Source organism: Protopterus annectens, chromosome 13.part0 (genome assembly GCF_019279795.1).
Source record: "Protopterus annectens isolate FY-2018-M chromosome 13.part0, PAN1.0, whole genome shotgun sequence".
In the NCBI taxonomy this organism is placed as follows: Eukaryota; Metazoa; Chordata; order Ceratodontiformes; family Protopteridae; genus Protopterus; species Protopterus annectens.
In genome coordinates this window covers 1,203,053,756-1,203,074,812 of record NC_056747.1, presented here as the reverse complement: position 1 = coordinate 1,203,074,812, position 21,057 = coordinate 1,203,053,756, and the positions used below count along the sequence as shown (strand labels likewise).

Below are 21,057 nucleotides of genomic sequence, written 5' to 3'. Positions count from 1 at the left end.
CACAGTGGATCCAATAAAATCTGGTTAGCAGCAAATACAAAGTATAAAATGTAGACTCCTCTAGCACCGCAGCTCTTCAGCCTTTACAAAGTATATCCCTACTTCACATATTATATCTTTAAATAGCACAATTACAAACAATTAACCAATCACAGACTTAAATTAATTAAAGAAAACATTTCCAATGACATTCTTGATTCATTCCATACGGAATTAAAGTGTTAAACTTCAGAATTAAAGTAGATTCTAGATTATTTTTAATAAAATATAAAGGTAATCACTGGCTTCTTTCCTTGTGTGGTGGTGAGCTGTCCTATTTATACTGCTCAACCTCGTAGCACACGAATTCTGGACAATGCCAAACGTAATGGGGGACAAAGGCCCAAAATCAAGGACAGATTTTAAATATTTATTTTTCATTTGATTACCGGCATATTTGAATTGGGTTAGCAAAAGCAAACACTTCTTCAGCAGAGGCCTGGACAGAAAAGCTCCATACCTCAATATGACAAGGATAAAGTACACAAAAGAGAAAAGACCAAAAAGAAGCAAACGTGGACATTCTGCAGAATTCTGGGCAGTTTAGAGGCAAGTGCCTTTTCCGTTATTGTGGTTGTGACTTCTGCAAGTGTTTGCTCACACAGAGCAGAGGCAAGTTAACAAATATCCGGAGTTTGTATGTGATGACTGCAGGTGTGGGTGCGGCTTTCCAGTCCAACAAAGCGAACCACCTGAGGCCCTTTCCTGTTCTGTTCTTACCTGTCTCAGGCCAGTGCCTCTAATGTCTAGACTGCTATTTTACCTTGGGACATCTAGCACAAAGTCCTAACACACAGACCTTTATTCTTGTTTGTCAAGAGAGTTGAGTTTCAACTGGAATGTTTACTGTAGGCATATATTATTGATTAATTATATATCAAATTTGACAATTCTGTTGCTTGTGTGTCATTACTTGCAAACAAGGAGGATGCTGAGAGATGCTGTAATACGATCCTTAAAATCTATTTACCGTAATACCATGCTTTACTCCACTTGAAGTTACCTGGATGTACAATGAGTAAGCAGAAATGAAAGTGAAATTTCTAGCTCAGCTACTAATTCAGAGTAAAAAAAAAAAAAACAAGAATTGTGATCTGCTGCAAGCAATGGATCTTACCCTTATTATGGAGTCCAGGCTAGATGAAAACACAGGTTGCTACAAATAAAACATTATACTAGTGAGATTTCTATTATTTGCCATGCTAGAGAAGACCATAATGTGGATGGGGAAGGGACAGTGTTTAGTACAAAGATTCAGCTTACTGATGCTCTGTGCGATTACAATAACCCTTAAGTGTGGTCTTGCAGAGGAACAAACTGTAGATTGCTATGCATCTACTGTTACCAGGGATGAATTAAAATTTCTGTAGTAATTTACTGTCCATTTTGTCTTTTTATGGTGGTACAGTTTCCCATATGGCTTATTTTGAGGAACTTAAGCATCTGAGTGGATAACAAGGTTGATTATTTGCCAATGAATTTGTGCATCTCATAGAACATATGTTTATTCTGGTTTAAATCTCCTCAATGTACTTTCTTGCATCTCACATGGGTGTGAAAGTATAGCCCTGCTGTGGTGACACCAGTGGTTGGGTCTGACCACCAACTGCTAGGCTTTACTTTTGTTCTACCCACTGTAAAGTTGATTTTAAAAAGATCTCACATGTTTACCATATGTTTTGCACTGAAATTGTCTACCACCATGCTGGTGATCCAAATTTGCTTGTCTAAATATGCAATGAAATATCATAATCTGCCTTAAATTCGGTTATTTCACCTGTTAGATAGACTTCTAAAATGTCATTCAGGGTGGTTTGATTTCAGTTTAGGTAAAAGTGGAAATGTTGCAGACTGGAATCATGCTGGAAATAAAACAACCTGGAGGAAGATAGGTTTGTATTTCTGGAGATTTGTAACATCTACCATTTCCAAACCTACCATTAAATGAACCTGGCCCACTGAATAGCTCCAACAGGATCACTTTTATAACTTACTATTAGGAAGTGTTGCCTTGGGGTAGTTTTTTGTTGTTATTGTTAAACAGATAAGCACACTGAGCACAGGTATGCATTTTTTGGGGTGATCTGGGAGCACTTGTTTGGTTAAATGACTTGCTCACAGTCACAGAATAGACAAATGGAAGATGAAGAGACTAATTCTCAAACTATGGGAAACAGCATGTTAACTGCTCACAGCTTTATATTTTGTGATAACCAGTCATAGTAATAACTGCGTGTATGTGCATGTGTGTGCGTTTGTGTATGTGTATGTACGCAAGGGGTGGCTTGTTCCTGAAATACGATACATTTGTCCTGTCAGCTAGAAAGGTTCTTCTGATCACTGTTCCAGGAAATGAGTTTTGTTGACACAAACCACATTTAGTATTTAGTCTGGCAAATAAGCTGTACCAGTGGCATAGAGAGGGATAAAGCCTTGACCACACCCCAGCTGATGTCAGTTATTTGCTCAGATTCACTGGCAGAGAGGATAGGTTGGTACTTCTTAGCGGGAAGTAGGGGTGGAGCCAGTCACACACTGTTGCTATCCCTTAGAGAAGGGCAATGACAAACAGGAGCAGTCCAGGGATGACAGTAAGGCTCTCCAGGCCTTTGATGGGTAAATAACCTTCATAGTGAATGTGTGGAAGCATTATTGTCGGCCAACATATTGATGTGGTGGGGTTCAGGATATGTAAAATACTCTGATTCCCAGGATGTTGGTGGGAACACAAAGCACCCACATGGTTGCATGAATGACAGATTATCTTCCCCCCAAGACAGCTCATGCCTCAACTCCTCTGAAGGGAGGAATGATTGAGCCCTGTCTGATCAAGAGGAGGCCTGATAGTTATCAGGCAAACAGGCAAAATCATCTACAATAAATACATTAAATTAACCTAAATAAATAAATAAATTCGACTAACTATTCATGGTGAGCAATCTGTGTAGCTTGTGAGCCTTGGTGCACAGAAAGCCTTTTAGAAAATAGATGCCACTAAGATTGCAGACTGCTTTGTTGGGAATGTTATTTCCTAAGTTCATTAATCTGGTGTGACCTTTGTTATGGAAAAAGTTTTATCAAAAGCATCTGGCAATTCTGTGAAATTGTCCATTGGTTTAGCCCACATTATGTACACTGAGACCGTCCTCTGACTTCTCCCACATTTTGTGCTCTAAGACTGCTCTCTGGCTTCTCCACATTTTACGTTACACTCCATTCAAAGTGGTAATTACATTTTCATTAGATAGCTGGGGTCCTACAGCCTTCAGTGTTGCTATATTAACATAGTTATGAAAAAGGCCTCTATTCATGTCTACAGCTGGAAGACTATCATTTGATCTCCATTCGTCTCTTTTTAGGTAAGGTTGTAGAGAAGGTGATGACATAGTGACATGAGACATACCTAGCAGGCTCAAAATGTCACAGATCAGCTTTGGCTCAGATTTGGCCAGCACCACAGCACTGGAATGGCTGAATGCAGTGAATATTTTGAGTAAATATAACAAACCTTGCATGTCATGTTGGCAGTTATTATTCTGCAGCATTTGAATTAGTTGATCTTACAATATGTGAGTGAGCAACTTATCTCCTTCTATGACTTAACTGTATGGTTCCTACAATGACTTAAATCGATCCTGTCAAACAGGTGCTTCAGAACCACCTATGCATCTATACGTTACAAGTCTGATTAGCCATATGGAGTTCCTCATACTTCTGTGTTGTCTCTGATTTGTTTTTCAGTCTATATTCTGTCACTAGAGACAGCTGTAGGACTCATGGATCGAGATGTTACTTTTACAATGATTATAAAATTCTACCGCTCTCATGATCTCTTGGTCAAGGTTACAGGATTTATTCCTTACTCTTCCATTTGCCTACTGTGTGACATTGAGCAAGCCACCAATCCAGACAGCATTCCCACGATACCCTTGAAAAGGAACACTTATGGGCATTAGGCTTATCTGGCTGACATTTGAATGAAATTAAAAAAACATAAAACACAGGTCTGTACTATTAGAACTTGAGAAAGCTGATGTCCTACTGTTTCACATTATGTCTTAAAGCCAAGCAGTAAAATGCAGTGCTGAAGATGGAAAATATTGGAATTATTCTGAATAGCAGTTTGACATTTAAAAGAAGTAATATAATTTTCAATCTTGACCTCATTTTAACACCTAAAAACTTTGCCAGGATTTGCAACATGTGGTGATGCTATGAAGCATTCACAGACTGGTTTAATCTTTGTTGGTCAAATGCAGTGCGGCTTCCTATGGGAAAAACTTTTTCCTCTGCAGTTAGTACAAAATCACACAGCTAGTTTACTAACAGTGACTGCCTTATTGGTCCATACTTTCACTACACTCCAAACGTGTTACCAGTGTACCGGGAGTTATCTAACAAGGTGTTCTGCTTGATTGACATGACATGACAATGGTTCCTCCTACTTAAAAAGCTTTTAAAACACTACAACCCAACTACAAAGCATTAATCCTCTAACAAAAGACTGCTTGAGGTTCCAGGAATTCATCTGAGATTATTTACATTAACCACGGTGTCCCAGGCAATACCCCATTTTTTCCTTAATGTATTGGTCATATGTTTATGTGTATTGAATTTTAGAAAGTACAATGCAGATGAATAACTCATAGATCACCATCCCTTTGGGATGGAAATGCTGGAAATAAAGCACAGGACACTAAACGCTCATCCATCTGATAAGTGAAAGATCTGCTTTGATGACTGCGAAGACGTAAAGTAATACACGCAGTCAAGGAAAATTTAACTATGAGGTAGCACAGGTCAGAAATCCATCCAGAACACCCAGAAGCAACATTTTCCTTGGAAAACTCCTTGTTAGGGCTATCCTTGCTTTTTGTTGGTTGTTCTTTCCACAGAGGTAGGAGAAGTTGGATGCACTAGACCATAAACCTACTGTGTTGTATCTTACATGGATTATATAGTAGACCAGAGTTTGATTAATGGAATATTGTATATTCTTTAACTTTGAGCTGAACATTTAATCACCATCTGATTCTGGGATGCCTATGAAGACAGTCTTTTGTACTTATAAGAGCTTATTTCATTAAAAGTATAAATAAAAAAAAAAAAACTTGAATACCTTAAACATGACGTTATCTGCTTTCCTAGGAGCCTTCACACCACAGCCTCAAGTGATTCAGAAGATAAACCAAATTAATAGCGTATTTATTCTTCCAATAAGTAGGAAAATGTTAAAAATAGATACGCTTGTCTTCAGTTATAGCAGGTGTGCTCTTGGTATGAAATGAACAAAAATACTTTTAGCTCTTCCTGTCAAAAAAAAATCTTAAACTAACTGTAAGGCATGCTGACTCCTCTTGTTTACCTGTGACTGCCATGAATATATCACACTTAGATCTGTCTTTTCCCCAGCCACTAGTGGACAGAAAGCTGAATATTTTACCGTCTGTCATGCTTGTCTGTTCAGCAGAATCTGTATTTATTGTGGAAAGCCTGAATGTTCCTAGATCACAGTAGGTAGACAAGCTATTGTATGTGCTTTATACTTTGTTGGTTTTGGATAAGGTCTACTAGGATGGGAAGAATGTATCAACACTTGTGTGCTGTTTTACTGTATCCAATCATAACCTCTGCTGCTGCTTTAATATCTATAATAATAATATCTATAATGAAACATCATAGTATGGCAGATGTGCTTTGTGCTCACCACTCTCCAAAATACTTAATCCTTCCTCCATGCTGATTTCATCAACTTAATGTGTTCTCAAACCTAGATTGTGGGTGTGAAAGCTAAATGTGTGGTGCATCAGTGACCTCCTTATCTGTGTTTTTCTTTCTTCAAAACAAACTTTTAAGACAGCACAGTTTAAAGACTTAATTAACATTTTCTTACGGGATGCTGAAGAATATCTTCTCAAGGATTCCTAGTAGACAAGTTCCAATTGAAAGGGCAAACAGGGCAATGCCAAAGAAGCCATGAAGTGGTTTGTAGCTGCTCCTCAGAGAAAATGTCACTCCTGGAAACAGGAAGAAGGAGAAGCCCAGTATCCACTGTAGCAAGGAGTGAGACAGAAAGAGAGCGCAAGTGGTATTACACAATGTGATTACTCATTTACAATATAACCTTTTAATTAAAAAATACAATTACCTTTCCTTTATCAAATGTTAGATACAAAGCAGTGCCATGGTTATGAAAGTCACACAGCACAATCACAAGTCCCATTTAACTGTATTAGTAACAGTAGAGACTTTTTATTACGTAATGAAGCCTGAGTGGATGTATGTTTGCTTCTGGATAACATGGCATGCTTCAGCAGTGCGGAGTCAGCTTGTCCGACTCGTATGAGGCATGCCTTTATCCCACATTTTTTATACTTTATAAATTATTGTGAATATAAATGACTTTCCTAACCTTTTGACACTGTGATTGTTATTTTTGACATCACAAACACACAGGATAAACTTCAGTTAAAACAAATCCACTTTGCAATCAATTACTGATTATTTCTACAATACAATAACAAGTAACACCTTATCTTTGAGGTGTGTATGTATGTGTGTGTGTCTATATATATATATATATATATATATATATATATATATATATATATATATATATATATATATATATAAAATATGTGTGTGTGTATGTGTATAAATTGCATTTGATCAAACTTACTAATTTTCAGAAATGCATAGCATCAGTTTCTAAAACATCAAATATAAAATAATTGAACCCCCCCCCAAAAAAACATGCTTTGTGTAGAGGGTTTGCAGTTTCATATCCCCTGCTCCTTTTATACTCCATGATCATCCAATAATGGGAAAGGGGCAAAACCCTAAACTTGCTGTACCACGGTCTCCTACATACAAATGCGTGAATTCTTCTTTTGCTGTGACTTGTTCGACATTTTGAACATTTGAACAAATGGATAACTCCATACAAGTATCAGTGTCTATGCTTGTGGACTACTTGGCCCTGTATGGTTGCATATTTTGGGCACATCAGATTATGATTCCCTATGATTTTTTTAAACTTTGTACTTTCTGCACAATTCTTGCAGCACTCAAAGGATATAATTCCGCAAAAAGAGGTACAAACCAGCAGGGTATTTTCTTGTAACTGTACCTTCCTTTTGCTGCTGATTGTAACTCTTATACACAAGCCTTAGAATATCACTATGTTAGGAAACATAAGCTGTTGCTTTTAATGTGCAGAATAATGCGTACTCTACAAATGACTCCAGTCTTTTAGCAACCCTTGTAATGTGGATAACTATACTGAACTGTCACAGTTGACAAGGTATAGATGCCAGCGATATTGCTCAGGGGATGTGGACACCTGGGTGCCATCACCAATTCTGCTGGCAGCGTCTTTCACATTTTACCTAACAGATACATGCCAAGTTATAAATTTGTACTGCAACTTTAGGCAACAACTGAATACATGTATGTTATTTTTTGCAACAAAAAAGAAACAAATCATGTATTATTCAATACCTTCTTTGCCATTTCAATGTCACACAGGAATCAGAGCCCATCTAAACATGTAGAGTGCACAAAATATAGAAACTCAAGCAAGCCTATGTCTAGTGACTAATACATACATCACTGTTTGTAACATAAATGGTCACTTCTTAAAATCTACAACCTCCTTATCAAAGCTGCAAACTTTACCTGCATGTTCTGCTTCCATCCATCCATCCTCAACCCCTTTTCCTTTTTGTACATGGGTTCGGGGTGTCACTTCAGCAGTGACAATCATCTCAAGCCAAGGTTTATCCCACCCATCAACCAGTAATAACTGGAGTATCTCAAGGCTCAGTACAAAGTCCCTTACTATTTAATGTATTTATCAATGAAAGGCACAATTACTATATAGGCAGGTAGCATTGTACAATATGTAAAAAATTCTGCTATTATTTTATCAGCACCAAATCTATACAACCTATAAGCAGTTGCACAACAATCCTTTTGCAGACTTGAAACATGGCCACAACAATCACATCTACAGCTAAATGCAAAAAAAGGAAATTATCTTTGCTCCTGAAAAATATACCTAAAAAGAATACACTTATAAGTGTAAAACTGCCAGACAATACAACCACAGACAAATACCTGAAACCAAATTGCTAGCAGTCATCAAAGACCAGAACCTAAAATTTGATTACTGTGTAGGTTGAACCATCTTATAAACATTTTGTAGATTCACTTTATTCAGTTTATACAGCTATGATTTGGTACATCCTCCCACAATATAAGCCAATCACAAAGTAGTATTCTTTTTGGTGTGTGTGTGGGGGAGGGTTCGATCTTGGTGCTCTACATTTTTGCTGGGTCTACTGATATTCCAATCTTCCCTGGTGTGTGTGTGTGTGTGTGTGTGTGTGTGTGTGTGTGTGTGTGTGTGTGTGTGTGTGTGTGTGTGTGTGTGTGTCTGTGTGTGTGTGTGTGTGTGTGTGTGTGTGTGTGTCTGTGTGTGTGTGTGTCTGTGTGTGTGTGTGTGTGTGATCAAGCTGTCATTTGTTGTTCTTGGTTAAGACCTACCAATGGTACCATCTGTAGGTGTGCATACAGTGGGGCATGTTGTAATGCATTGCCTCACCTCTGTAGTAGCTCAGCCATATCTACCCACCACAAAGACTATGCCTCTCAGTGAAGGGCATCCCCGGTCTCCACCCAGGGATCATCTTGAAGACATGTCTATGTCACCGCCCACCCTCTTGGGATGGTACCACCCATGCCTCAGTTGTCCAAACCACTAGTTGAAGCTGGCCCACAGTTGGAGCTTTATCCCTCTGTGTCATCACAGTGGCTACAAACCTTTCTTGATTAAGCTAAAACAACTACAAGTGGAACTATAAAAATCCAACCATAAAAAAACAAACACGAATCTCACTCAGATATTTAACACATTTTACCATCTGTACTAACATTAGTTTTGAAATCTTTCAATGACAACTGCTCCATTGATTCAACAGTTTCTTATAAACCCCACTGTCTTCTTCTACCTACTACATTTTCCGAACTAACTTTTGTGTGTCTGATCTCCCTGTTATTATACCTGCTCCCCACTGCTTCTTCAAACTATAATCTCCTTTCAACTTAACTGCTCCTTACTTGTCCTTATCAGTTTATTTACTGCAATCCTATGGAGTGTAAGCAGTGAGAAATATATATACTCCTTCCATATCTGTCTGACTGGAAGTTTTGTGTAGTTATCATCTATCTATATATCTGTCTGTCTATCTATCTATTCATGTACATGAAACATAATGATAATATCCTCTGCATGTCAATAATATAACTACTTAGATTGTAGTGTAATATTTATTTACTTATTTTGTTGACTGGGTTTGTCCATCTGAGCTGATAGCCTTTTTCAATGGAGGCCCAGGGAGAAAAGCTCCACAAGTTAATAATAAAGGTAATAAGAGTAATACAAGTGTAAAACATCTAAAAGATCTAAAATTTCAAATTGACAAAAGCAATAAAAAACATTATAGAGTTATGGTTGTAATCAGCATAAGTTTTGTTTTGAAGATGCGCACTTTAAAATAGCTTAGCTAAGGAAGATACAGTAAGTGAGGGTAATAGACTTGATATGAGTTAAGCATAAGATTAGATTGAGTGAAGAGTAAAATAGATATATAAGGTGGCTAAACAGGTAACATATATTCAGAAATTAACACCAGAGAGAGGCAGGCACTGGACTGTCCTAGGACTGGAAGGCAGATTATGGAGGGGTGAGTACAGTGTCAAGACCAGTGACTTTTTAGGTATTTTTTTGTGGCTGATTTAAATTCTTTGAGTTTTTTGAGAGACCTAATTTCTAGTGGTAATTTATTCCAAGATATGGCTGGAGAGTAGCTGTAGAGGTTGCAGCCAGTTTTGTTGTTGGGTTTATGGATTTATAGCAGGTCGTGGCCTGAGCTTCTGAGAGTCCTAGATGGAGTATAGAAGGAGATTAGGGGAGATAGCCTGAGACAGTATGATGCTTGATACAATATGGAATGGATAATCAGAAGCTGAGTGAGGTGAAACCTTTGGGGAAATTTTAACCAGTTTAAGTTTTTAGTGAAAGACAGTGATAAGATTTATAATTGTGGTTTGTTGCAAATCTGTCCACTTTGTATAGGTAGATTCTAATTTACGATTGATGAATTGAGGTTTGTGAGGATTTGAGAGGTGCACAATAGGCTTGGTAGCAGATAAGCATGGGAGAGGGATATTTTTGCTTTGCTGGTGAGGAACTTCTTATTTCTGTATAAGAGGCCAAGTTTTTAGTGAGTTTTCCTAATGCAATTGTTTACATGTAGTTCAAATTTCAGTTGGTCATCAGTTATGACACCTAGAAGTCTAGTGGAAGATTCGACAGTGATAGGTGTGCTGTTCAGAGACAGTATGGAAAATGGAGATCTAAGGTGGTTTAAGTTTTTGGGAAGAAAAAGTAAGAGTTTGTTTTTTTTTAGGATTCAGTATAAGCTGGTTGTTAGAGAGCCAGATTTCAACAGAGGTAAAGGATGCCTGAATAAGTGAAATAAGATCAGCAGGAGTATCTTCTATAGAGATAACTAGAGTCATCAGCATATTGGTCAAGTGATGACTGAGGGCAGGAAGTGTAGAGTAGGTTACTGAAGATATTTCAAAGTCATGGACCAAGAATAGAACCTTGGGGAACACCAGCTTTAACAGAGGGCCACTTTACTGATTGTTGTCAATCAGAATGATAGCTAGAAAACCAGGCAACGGTAGTGGTAGAGAAAGTAAGGTTAGCCAATTTGTTCAGAAGAAGAGAGTGGGAGACTGTATTAAAAGCCTTAGAAAGATCTAGGAATAAACATGAGACAAGTTTATTGTTATCTCTGGCTATGGAAATAGTGTTGATGAATGACAGGAGGGCAGTAGTAGTACTGCGTTTTTGGCAAAAGCAGTGTTGTGTGGGGGTTAGTAAAGTTTCTAACAATAAGTGTTGCATGACTTGCTTGTGTATGCATTTTTCAAAGATTTTGGAGAGAAGTGAGAGGATAGGAATAGGTCTGAAGATGGAGATTTCAGTGAAGTTGCCTCCTTTATGTATAGGTAGAGTGCAGAATTCTTTCCAAATACAGGGAACTTTAGATTCAGAGATGGAACAGTTAATCAGAATAGATACAGGAATAGCTAGGGAGTCAGCTTCTACCTGAAGGAAGTAGGGAGGTATATTGTCTGCAGATGAAGAGCAGGGTTTTAGTTTGCAGAGTAGATATTTAACGGTCTATATTAGATAATCGAACTTTCAAAAGTTCGACTGTCATATGGTTGACACCATATGATCAAAATTTTAAGTTTGAACAGCTAATAAAAAAATAAACTACACAAATAACCTACCTGAACATTTTAAGCAGGGGGAAAGCCCCCCTGAACCCTCCACATGGGGGACTGCGCCCCCCACATCCCCTGCCCTTTAAATATACCAACTCCAAGATCGCACTACAGTGCAGAAAAGAGATATCTTCCCATTCCGCTCTGTACGGAGATCTCTGTTAAAACTTTCGAACTTTCAAAAATTCGATCATATGGTGTCGACCATATGACACTGGAACTTTTGAAAGTTCAATTATCTAATATAGACCTGATATTTAATGTAGCTTGTGGGTACAGGTTTAAGGGAAAAAGTTGTAGTGGAGTAGGATAGGGGTTGGGAGAATTTTCAGTTTTAGTAGTAGAGGAGTCAGAAAATATTCTTAATGGATTCAATGAAGTTGAATATAAATCTTTTTTAAATGTAATATTAACTTGTATCTATGTATACTATTGTAGAGAATGTACTGAAGTATTACTAGCCACCTACATTAAGCATTCTTTTACTATGTGTATCTTTACTAGATTTTATTTGCTATTGTCTGTATCTATACAGTGTCAATATTGTTACTCATCTTTTGTGTAGATATAAAGCTTCTGCTGTAAAGGGGCCAAAAGCCCAGTCAGACTGTTCATGTTAACAGATGGATATCCATAAATAAATGCAATAAACTTACTAAATATATGATAGCAGGTTATTGCAGGAGACATACATGTGAAAATACACACACACCCACTCTCTCTCACTCATTTGATAGACAGCATGTGCACCTAGAAGCAATTTGCCAGATTGTCATTTCACTCACAGTATGTCTTTAGTGGAACCTGGAGCAACCTGCAACTTGAAAAAGTGCATGTGGACACCCTAGTAGAAAATTGAACTTGAGAACCAAGGACTGAGAGGCATCAATGTGAAGACTGGTGCCCTAAAACCTTACAACAGATACACAGACATATATGCACTGAACAACCATGGAAGATTAAGGCAGAGTGGGGATTATTTATAAGATATACAACATTATAGAAGACATCTTTGTAATAGCAGAACAGAGAGTGATATTCCTAACTGGGGAGGGGAGGCCTGAAAATTGCAGTTGTTGACTACGGGTTCCTATCACGTTGTCAAAATTTTAAAATTTCGAACGTCATAAGGTCGACACTATATAATCGAACTTTTAAAAGTTTGAACGTTTCAACAGAGATAGCCGTACAGTGTGGCAATGGAAGTTTTCCATTGTCTGCAATGTAGTGCGATCTCGGAGTTGGTATATTTAAAGAGCGGTGTGTGTGGGGGGCACAGCACCCTCACGTGGGAGGTGCAGGGGGGCTTGGTAGGTTTTTTTCTGTTTTTTATTTGATTTTCAAAGTCTCGACCATATGGTGTTCGAACTTTTAAAAGTTTGATTATCTGATATAGACCCATCGACTACAATGGCTTCATTTCATAAACATTTATCAGAATAGTTAATATTAATTCTTTGCTTGGGGAAAATCTGAAGATACTGCAAAGCATTTGGGGAGGGGGAATCCTTTTTGGACCTAGTTACAAGTGGGTGGTCATCTGAGGAATGATTTTCATAGTTCCATATGATTCACAGTAGATTATTTTACATTCCAGACCTGCACAATGTGTGATTACTGGATATCAGGCAACCCATATTTGTTAAAATAAGTCAGTAAAAGTATAGGTTCATCACAAAAGCCATAAGAGGGCACTGAAGGAAAACTGGTGAAGAACAAACGTGCTGTCACATAAGCAACAGATCATGCACTCCAACTTATCAACAAAACATAACAAAGAAAGATAATGCAGTGTCCTTCTCAAGGGAGATAGCTAGGCAGGTTCAAGAGAAGAGGATGATTGTAATATATAAAGCATATGAAACAGAAGAAGGTAGGTGAGTGCATCAGCTGAAACAGAAGTAGCCACAAGAAGCAACTGAAAAAGTAACAACTGAGACGTGTAAATACTACAGGAATATGACACTTGCCACAGATTTTGTTGTTTGGGATTGGAATGAATAGGGACCTCTGTGTCAAAAGTGTTCATGATGGCTGGGCAAATCAAATACAGTGGCAGATTTCCTTTCCTTTTCTGGAAGTAGATAGAAGATTATATTATCAAGGTCATTAGCATTCCTGGTGAAGACCATCTGATAGGGCTACAGGTGATAAGAACAAAAGGGTTTATTTAAATATAGGAACAACATGCATTTGAAAAAGCATTTGTTTGCTTTATCACTACAAGCCTGCCCCTGGCATAGGGGTTTTTATGGGGTAAGCAAACTAGGAAAAAAAATCTTCCCTGTTAAATGACAGAAATGAGCACCCCTGTATCTCAGTCCTCACCATTTAATTGGAGGAAATGGGTCATGATGTGCCTTTGAGGGTAACATGACCATCGGTGGGTAGTGAATGGGGGAGCATACTGAGTAAAAAAAAAGAGCAAAGACTCAAGCTGAGTAAGCAATATCAATGTCCACTATGCATGTTTTTATGAAGAGTAAAAGCAATGTCCATTACAAATGTTTTATGGAGAGTAAAAGAAACTGATGTAGCACTAAGCCTAAACAAAAATAAGCAAGGGGGCTTCCAAAATGGTTGGACACTGATCAACAGCTTAATTTCAGCTCTCCTAGTGTGAAAATAAAAACTGAGAAAAAGGAGTGCCCCTGAAACTGTTATATAGGTCATTTCAATTACTAGCTAGTAGGCACACTGCCTGGACACCAGCAAAGAAGAAATTTTCAATAACTGAAATAAAATCAACTAGAAAAGGTGAGGAGAATTTTGCAGCTGTAAAGCAAAAATTGGTTCAAGTTTCAGCTTTGGTTCAAGAGATGGCTTCTGGTAATTTAGAGGAAAAATAAATCAAATGCACATGCAGGTGATTAAAATAAATGAAAAACTGAGGGAATATATCAATTCAAATAAGTAAAGGCTTAAAAACAGAAGATGATTTAACTACCTATTCAGATGAACTGACAGAACTGCAAAAATCAGAGGCTGAAATAAAGAAAGGGCTGGTTGAGTATGAGGCTTCTCAAGAAGAGCTGCTTCAAAAACAGGAGAGTTAGAAGACAAAGCATGCAGAGGAAAATCTGAAATTTTCTGCTGTACCAGGGAAACTAGAAGGAACAGGCTGTATTAATTTTATGAACAGACAAATAAGCAATGTGACTGGTGTTCCACAGCAGGATTAAAGAGAAAGGAAACATAAGGGCATGTGAAAGTAGCCAAGACCTGTTTTAGTAAAGATGCAATCAAACCAGCAGAATGAGTTGATACTGACAAACCTGTGGCAGAAGGGAGAAGTATTAAGAGAGACAGCAGAGTGTTTTTGGAAAATAATTATTCACTGTACACCAGGCAGAAGAGAAGCAAATTTATCCAAGCAATCAGGGAATGTTAAGAAGCAGGTTTGAGATTCAAGATGCTATATCCATCTATCTTCAGAGTATTTTTTGGAGGATCAAAAACATTTTTTTGATTCAGAACAGGTTAAGGAGGAAATAAAAAAGTTTATCCAACAAAAAGTAATCCAGCAAGCAAAAGGGACCCTGCCTCTCATTCTTCTGACAACAAAGCTTACACTGAGAGACTTTACCAGTGAAACATTTTCCAATTTTCCAAAGTTAAATCCTCAAGAGACAGAAAACAGCACAGGAATTGAGTAGAAGAATCAAGAGTACCTTGGACTTGAACCAGAGTCTAGTGTTGAAGGATGCAGATGATCAGAAAGAAGACCAGCAACACTGAAATTAGTGAATAAATATGAGATTATAACTCATCAATCACAACTGTGAAATATGGCTTTGCAAATAAAAGTGGTTGAGAAAAGATTGGACTTTTGCTGACTTTGTTAAACTTGTGGGTGGACTATAAAGCATATTGTAGGTAAAACAATTATTATTTGTATTAGTATTTGTATAAACAAGTTGATGTATTAACTTCATGTTACATTGTAAAGCAGTTTTGTATAGTGTGCAGTGATGGGTATTTTAAATGTGTGGGGGGTATTTTCAGTTACTGTTGTATATGTTAAAGATATTAAGGTAAAAAAGTTCCCTTTTCAGATGTAAGAAATACTACTTTTACAGTATAACAGAGAAAAAAGGCTGAACAGAAGGAAGTTAAAGTTAATATAATGCAGTGACCTTAGGCTGCTAGGATGGTGTAAAAGTAAACTGTTTATGTTACATGTAGAACTAAAATGATAATTGTGCTTGCTTTTATAAGGATGTATGTCTAGATGAATGTTCTTGGCTTAAGGTATAAACAAGTTTTTTGTAAGCAAATAGGCCTGAAACATAGGACAGAATGATAAAAGCGATGAAACATGCTAAGCGTCTTTCATATGCAAAAATATTAGGGTTTTTTTTTATCTGCAAATGGTCTCAATGTGCATCAAGAAGACTACAGTTGGAGGCTATTAGCTGCATTAATTCTGTACATTCTGTTCTGGGTGAAATTTACAAAGATTCCTAAAGGATTCTGCAAGCTGATAGCTGTTTTACTTCACTGCTGACTGCATTTACATGGAGACATGTTGTAGGTGTAAGCAATTAATCTTGAGAGATCTGATCATTCTTTGTTGAGTGAAATGCAAAATTTAAAGGTACAATAACAAGCAGTATAGTGACAAATTAAGTTTGGAATTAGGGGACATAAATAAGAGAAGGTAGGCTTCTCAGGGGTCATAACACTTCAATACATTTAGTAGAGCAGTGCATAATTTAATTTTATTTAAAGGTATCCAATGCAGTTTTGGGGGCTAAACATTTTTCTGAAAGTATACAAGCTGTTTTTCACATCTAGGAGGAGAATAGAGATAAGAAAAAAACAGACAGCAATATGTGTAACTGGGAACATAGGCAATAACATGAACTTTAGAATGGGTAACCTTTATTTTAGATTATGTTTTAGTTTGCTCCAAGTTAACAGGGGACATGGGTATTATGAAAATGTATTTAGATTTTTGTTTGTGAGGGTTTTCATTAAAGTAAAAAAGTCTTGGGAAATGTGGCATAGGTTCAAGTGGAGATGAGAATAAGCACGTGCATAAGAGATCAGCCTGCCAAAAACTGGTGTCTGTGTGTAATAAAACAATTTGGAAATACAAAATAATGGTCAAGTATAATAAGTGGAAGCAATAGCTTTTTATCATAATGGTTATTCTGTCCATAATATATTTGAATGTTAATGGCCTTAAAGGTAAAGACAAAAAGGAAAGCTTATTGAATTATTTTAAGAAATGCAGAATGCAAATAGCAATGCTGCAGGAGACACATTAGGAAAGAAGTAAGCATGTGAACTTCATAAAGGAAGGATTTCAAAATGGATATTTAGAATATTAGGGACAAAGGAAAAAGGGATTAATAATCTGATTGCTGGAAGAGCTCCAATTGCCATAGAGAGGGGAAAAGACACTAATGGTAGATTAGTGGTAGTAAGGGGTTGTTGACAAGGGATGAGGATCATGCTGGCATACATTTATATTTCACAAAAATGCAATTACCGAGGTTAAGAATGTTTTGAGAGAAATGATCAGCTTTTAACAGGGAATATTACTTATAGGTGAGGACTGGAACTTGGTTTGCAAATGAGAGGATGTATCAGGGGACCTAGGATGGAAAGTATAACAAAAGGGGGTAGAATTATGAACAAATGTATGAAAATATTTGTTATGGAATTCAGTAATAGGAACTCAGAAAGAATTTACTTATTATTCTCCAAAGCACAATAACTGGAGCATGTATATTTATTTGAAAGTTTTGGCACACATCCAATAACTATTTCCGATCATACATTGATAAAAACAAAGACAAAAAAATGCAGGGTAATTAAGTAAAAATGAGACAATGGCACTTTCCCATCTACTCATTAAAAATAAAGGAATTTAAAGGATAGGCGGTGGAAATTATTTGAGAGTTGTTAGAGAAGATAGAAATTTCTTCAGAAGGAATAGCAAGTGAGTGGAATAAAATGAAAATGGGGTTTAAACATAGGGTAGAAATAAAAGAGAAAGAGAGATGGTTAAGAAGTAATAGGAATTATTTAGAGGGGCTGACAAAGGTTAAAGTATTGCAGAATAAGGGTAATCTCACAGAACAGGAAGATAAGTAACTGCAGAGTGCTAAAGAAAAAATAATGGAGCATTTGGATAATATTTCTTAGAAATCAAGAGCACAAAACTTTTAGCACAATGACTTAGGCAACTGAAAGTTGAAAGATTTTTCACCAAAATTAGGGATCCTATGACTACAAAAGTAACCAGAGATCCTATACATGTATTAGAGATATTTTGAAAATTTATGAAATTATTATAAAGCAGAGGAATGTGGAAGCCAACAAATCACACAAATGGAAATATTTACGGAAGACTTAATTAATTAATTAATTTATTTATTTAACATTTGTTGACCGGGAATGTCCGACTAGGTTCCACAGAGTCTGTTTTCAGCGGAGGCCCGGGGAGAAACGCTCCAGATTTAATTATGTCAAGATTAGAGAAAAATGTAGCTCAACAACTAATAGTTAAGATAGGAGGAGATGAGATAAACATGGTAATGTATAATCATTTTTCAGGGAAGTCTCCAGGAACAGTTAGGAGGGAAGAAAGTGACAAAGATCTGAAAGATTTTGTTTAATAGCATTGTAAAAGGAAGTGAAGCAACAGCATTTTGAAAGAAAGCTGTGGTGGCTGTATAACAAAAAAGGAGGTAAAGACCCATCAGATCCAGCCTCATATAGACCCATTTCCATTTTAAATGATGATTATACAGTTTTTATGTCTATTCTAACTAACAGAATGGCATAAGTGTTGCCAAAATTGACAGATATGAATTGATGTGGTTTTGTGAAGGGGAGGCAAATCTGAAAACAATAGCAGAACAATAATGACCTAGAGGGAAGCAGAATATAAGAAAATACCACTGTTATTTGTGAGTCTTGATATAGAGAAAGCATTTGACATAGTAATGTGATTATATAATTAAGCAATGGAAACATTTGCATTCACTGATACAGTAATAAGGTTAATTATGTTAAGTTGTGCTTGAACAGAGGAGCAAGGCAGGGATGTCCTTTTTTCCTTTTGTTGGTTGCTTTGTATTTAGAGCTACTGGCAAAAGAAAATGAGGGACATTCAAGGATATAATTGGTATGGTAATCAAGAAAGTTGGTTTTCTTTTCAGTTGATACTATTTTGTACTTGATAAATTCAGGAAAAAGGACATCTTGGTGTTTTGGAATATTTTGATATTCAGGGTACAACATTAATGAAGATAAAACAAAGGCTATAACATAAATTATGTACCTTAACATGAATTGGTTCAGCAATACCCATATTTATGGGGACAAGATAAGATGAAGTATTTAGCAGTATGGATTAAAACAGCTTCTTTTATGGGAGCTAATGTATTTTTGGGAAGAGACTAAACAAAAGATAATGCAAAAACTGTGAAACTGGAAGCTCTTGTTTATGGATAGGGATAGTAAATACAAGCAGTGAAAGTGTTTTTAATCCTTTAGTTTTACATACAGGTCTGAAACTGGTTTATCAACCAGAGGAAAAGTTATGGACAATAATTAATAAAGAGTTGAAAGAATGTATCTGGAATGGAAAGAGGGCAAGAGTTAAGTGGAATAAGTTGATCCTCCCATTAGAACAATGTGGTTTAGGATTACCTGATTTGAAGGGATATTTTAGAGCTACACAGTTAAGACTCATATACACAACACAAACAGAAGTGGAGAGGGATGATGATAAAGTGGGGAGTGCGGAGTTTAAGAAATATGCAGAGAGTGAAAGTTTGGATGCAGATCCTTAAGGAGAATAAGACCAGCATGCAGAATATTATATTCATAAAGCTGCAGAAAGTATTCTAAAAACTAAGCCAACACTTGAATGCAGAAAAGAGATTTTTGCCAGTTTGCTATCAAGATCTCACAACTAATTTCTGCGAGTGTCCACTTATGTGACTCAAAATGTCATAAAATCCACTTACCGAATGGTCACATAACTGAAACTGGGAATTAAGGAAAGTTGACACCTCAGGAATGTTGACTTTACTGAAAACACCTACACTTTTGGTTATGTGCTGTGAATGTTTTTCAGGGAGCAAGCCACCTGCCCCCCACTTGCAGGGGGCTGCACCCCCCCACACCCCCCTGCTACTTATATATATATATATACTAACTCTGAGATCGCAATACAGTGAGGGAAAGGGTAAATTTCCCAATCCCCACTATAGTGCAATTTCCATTCAAAATGATGAATCCACAAGAGTGAATACACTCTAGCATTCGCTCTTGTGGATTTGTCATTTTAAAAATCAATGTTATGACACTCTGGATAGTGCCTTTCACCATTCCAAGGTTGCACAACTGATATATGACATTTTGATGGCCAACTGATTTTGCCAATACAGATGACAGCAAGTAGGGATACAGAAAATAGGCAAGATGGGGCTGGAATTTATTGGAGAAAACTGGCAAAAGAACCATGGTACTGGGAGAAAATAACTCAAGACGTAAAGGTAAAAGAGAGGGGTGTGACCAAGGAGAAGAAATCTGGACTGGAGGTAAGAAACTGTCTTCCCTATCAGGGATTAATATCAGATTCTAGGCAATCAGAATGGGATAAGACAGTCCTAAGTGAAAGGCCTGCTCTGGTACAGTTTTCAGTAAAATCTTGAACAGAAGCTACTATTAAAAAGAAGATAACTAGTTGTGCATATAAAATATTCCATGATAACAATAAGAATCAATCATATAAGATTAGAAAAAAGGTTAGGAAAGAAAGACTGGAAAAGCAATCTACAAAGTAACAATGGATGGGCATATGTATGGTTCCCAAGTATGCAACAAAGTCCAGGGGGTTTACAATTTTTGCTTTACAAAAGACACAAGACAAGTGTTTTTAATCCTCCCCTGCACCCGACTTTACAACTCTTTGAAATTATGTGCATCAATGATATTAGTACAGTATGCAAAAATAAAAAAATCCCTAGGGGAAAATGTAACTTGACTGAAGGAGAATACAACTTGTTGTCTAGTATTTCCAACAACAAATCAATTAGAGTTATGAAGCCTGACAAAGGAGGTGGGTTGGTGGTTATGGACCAACAACGATATGTGGACACCATGTTAGGTAATTTGTTTGGGGACGGGTATAAACAAATATCCCTCAATTAACTAAACATAGCTTATAGGAATATAGATGCCACTTTATACAAACTTTTATTGAATGATCAGATTTTTAAAAATGAGTATGCTTTCTTGTCTCAGAGTAATCCTAGGATTCCAACATGTTTGGAATCTTTAAGATTCACAAGGATGCCGCCAGCCCACCTTTAAGACCTATAGTAGATACCAAGACTTCGAAAACACTGACTATAGCTAAGTTTCTGTACTTTCAGTTAAAAAATAGTCAAGATAAATTTTCCCATATCATAAAAGATTCATGGAATTGTTTAAAAAAGATAAAACAAGAATTATACAGTGACAACATCATTCTAGTGACTGTTGATGTGAAAAACCTCTTTAATGTCATACCACACCAAGAAGGTATTGAATTGTTTTATGACTTTCTTTGTGGGCACATTCACCACACACATTCTAGGATATTTATTTATTTATTTATTTAAATTTGTTGACCGGGAGTGTCCGACT

The 21,057-nt window shown here is 36.8% G+C and overlaps 1 protein-coding gene across 3 annotated transcripts in view; it reads right to left on the bottom strand.

The window, feature by feature from the left end:
* Positions 1 to 21,057, bottom strand: part of LOC122788204 (transmembrane ascorbate-dependent reductase CYB561) — a 197,404-nt gene that overhangs the window by 31,167 nt on the left and 145,180 nt on the right. For all 3 annotated transcript variants that reach the window (XM_044055210.1, XR_006362618.1, XR_006362619.1), the window contains exon 5: positions 5,933 to 6,090. In XM_044055210.1, the coding sequence (XP_043911145.1) occupies positions 5,933 to 6,090 (158 nt within the window). The remainder of the gene's footprint in view (positions 1 to 5,932; positions 6,091 to 21,057) is intronic.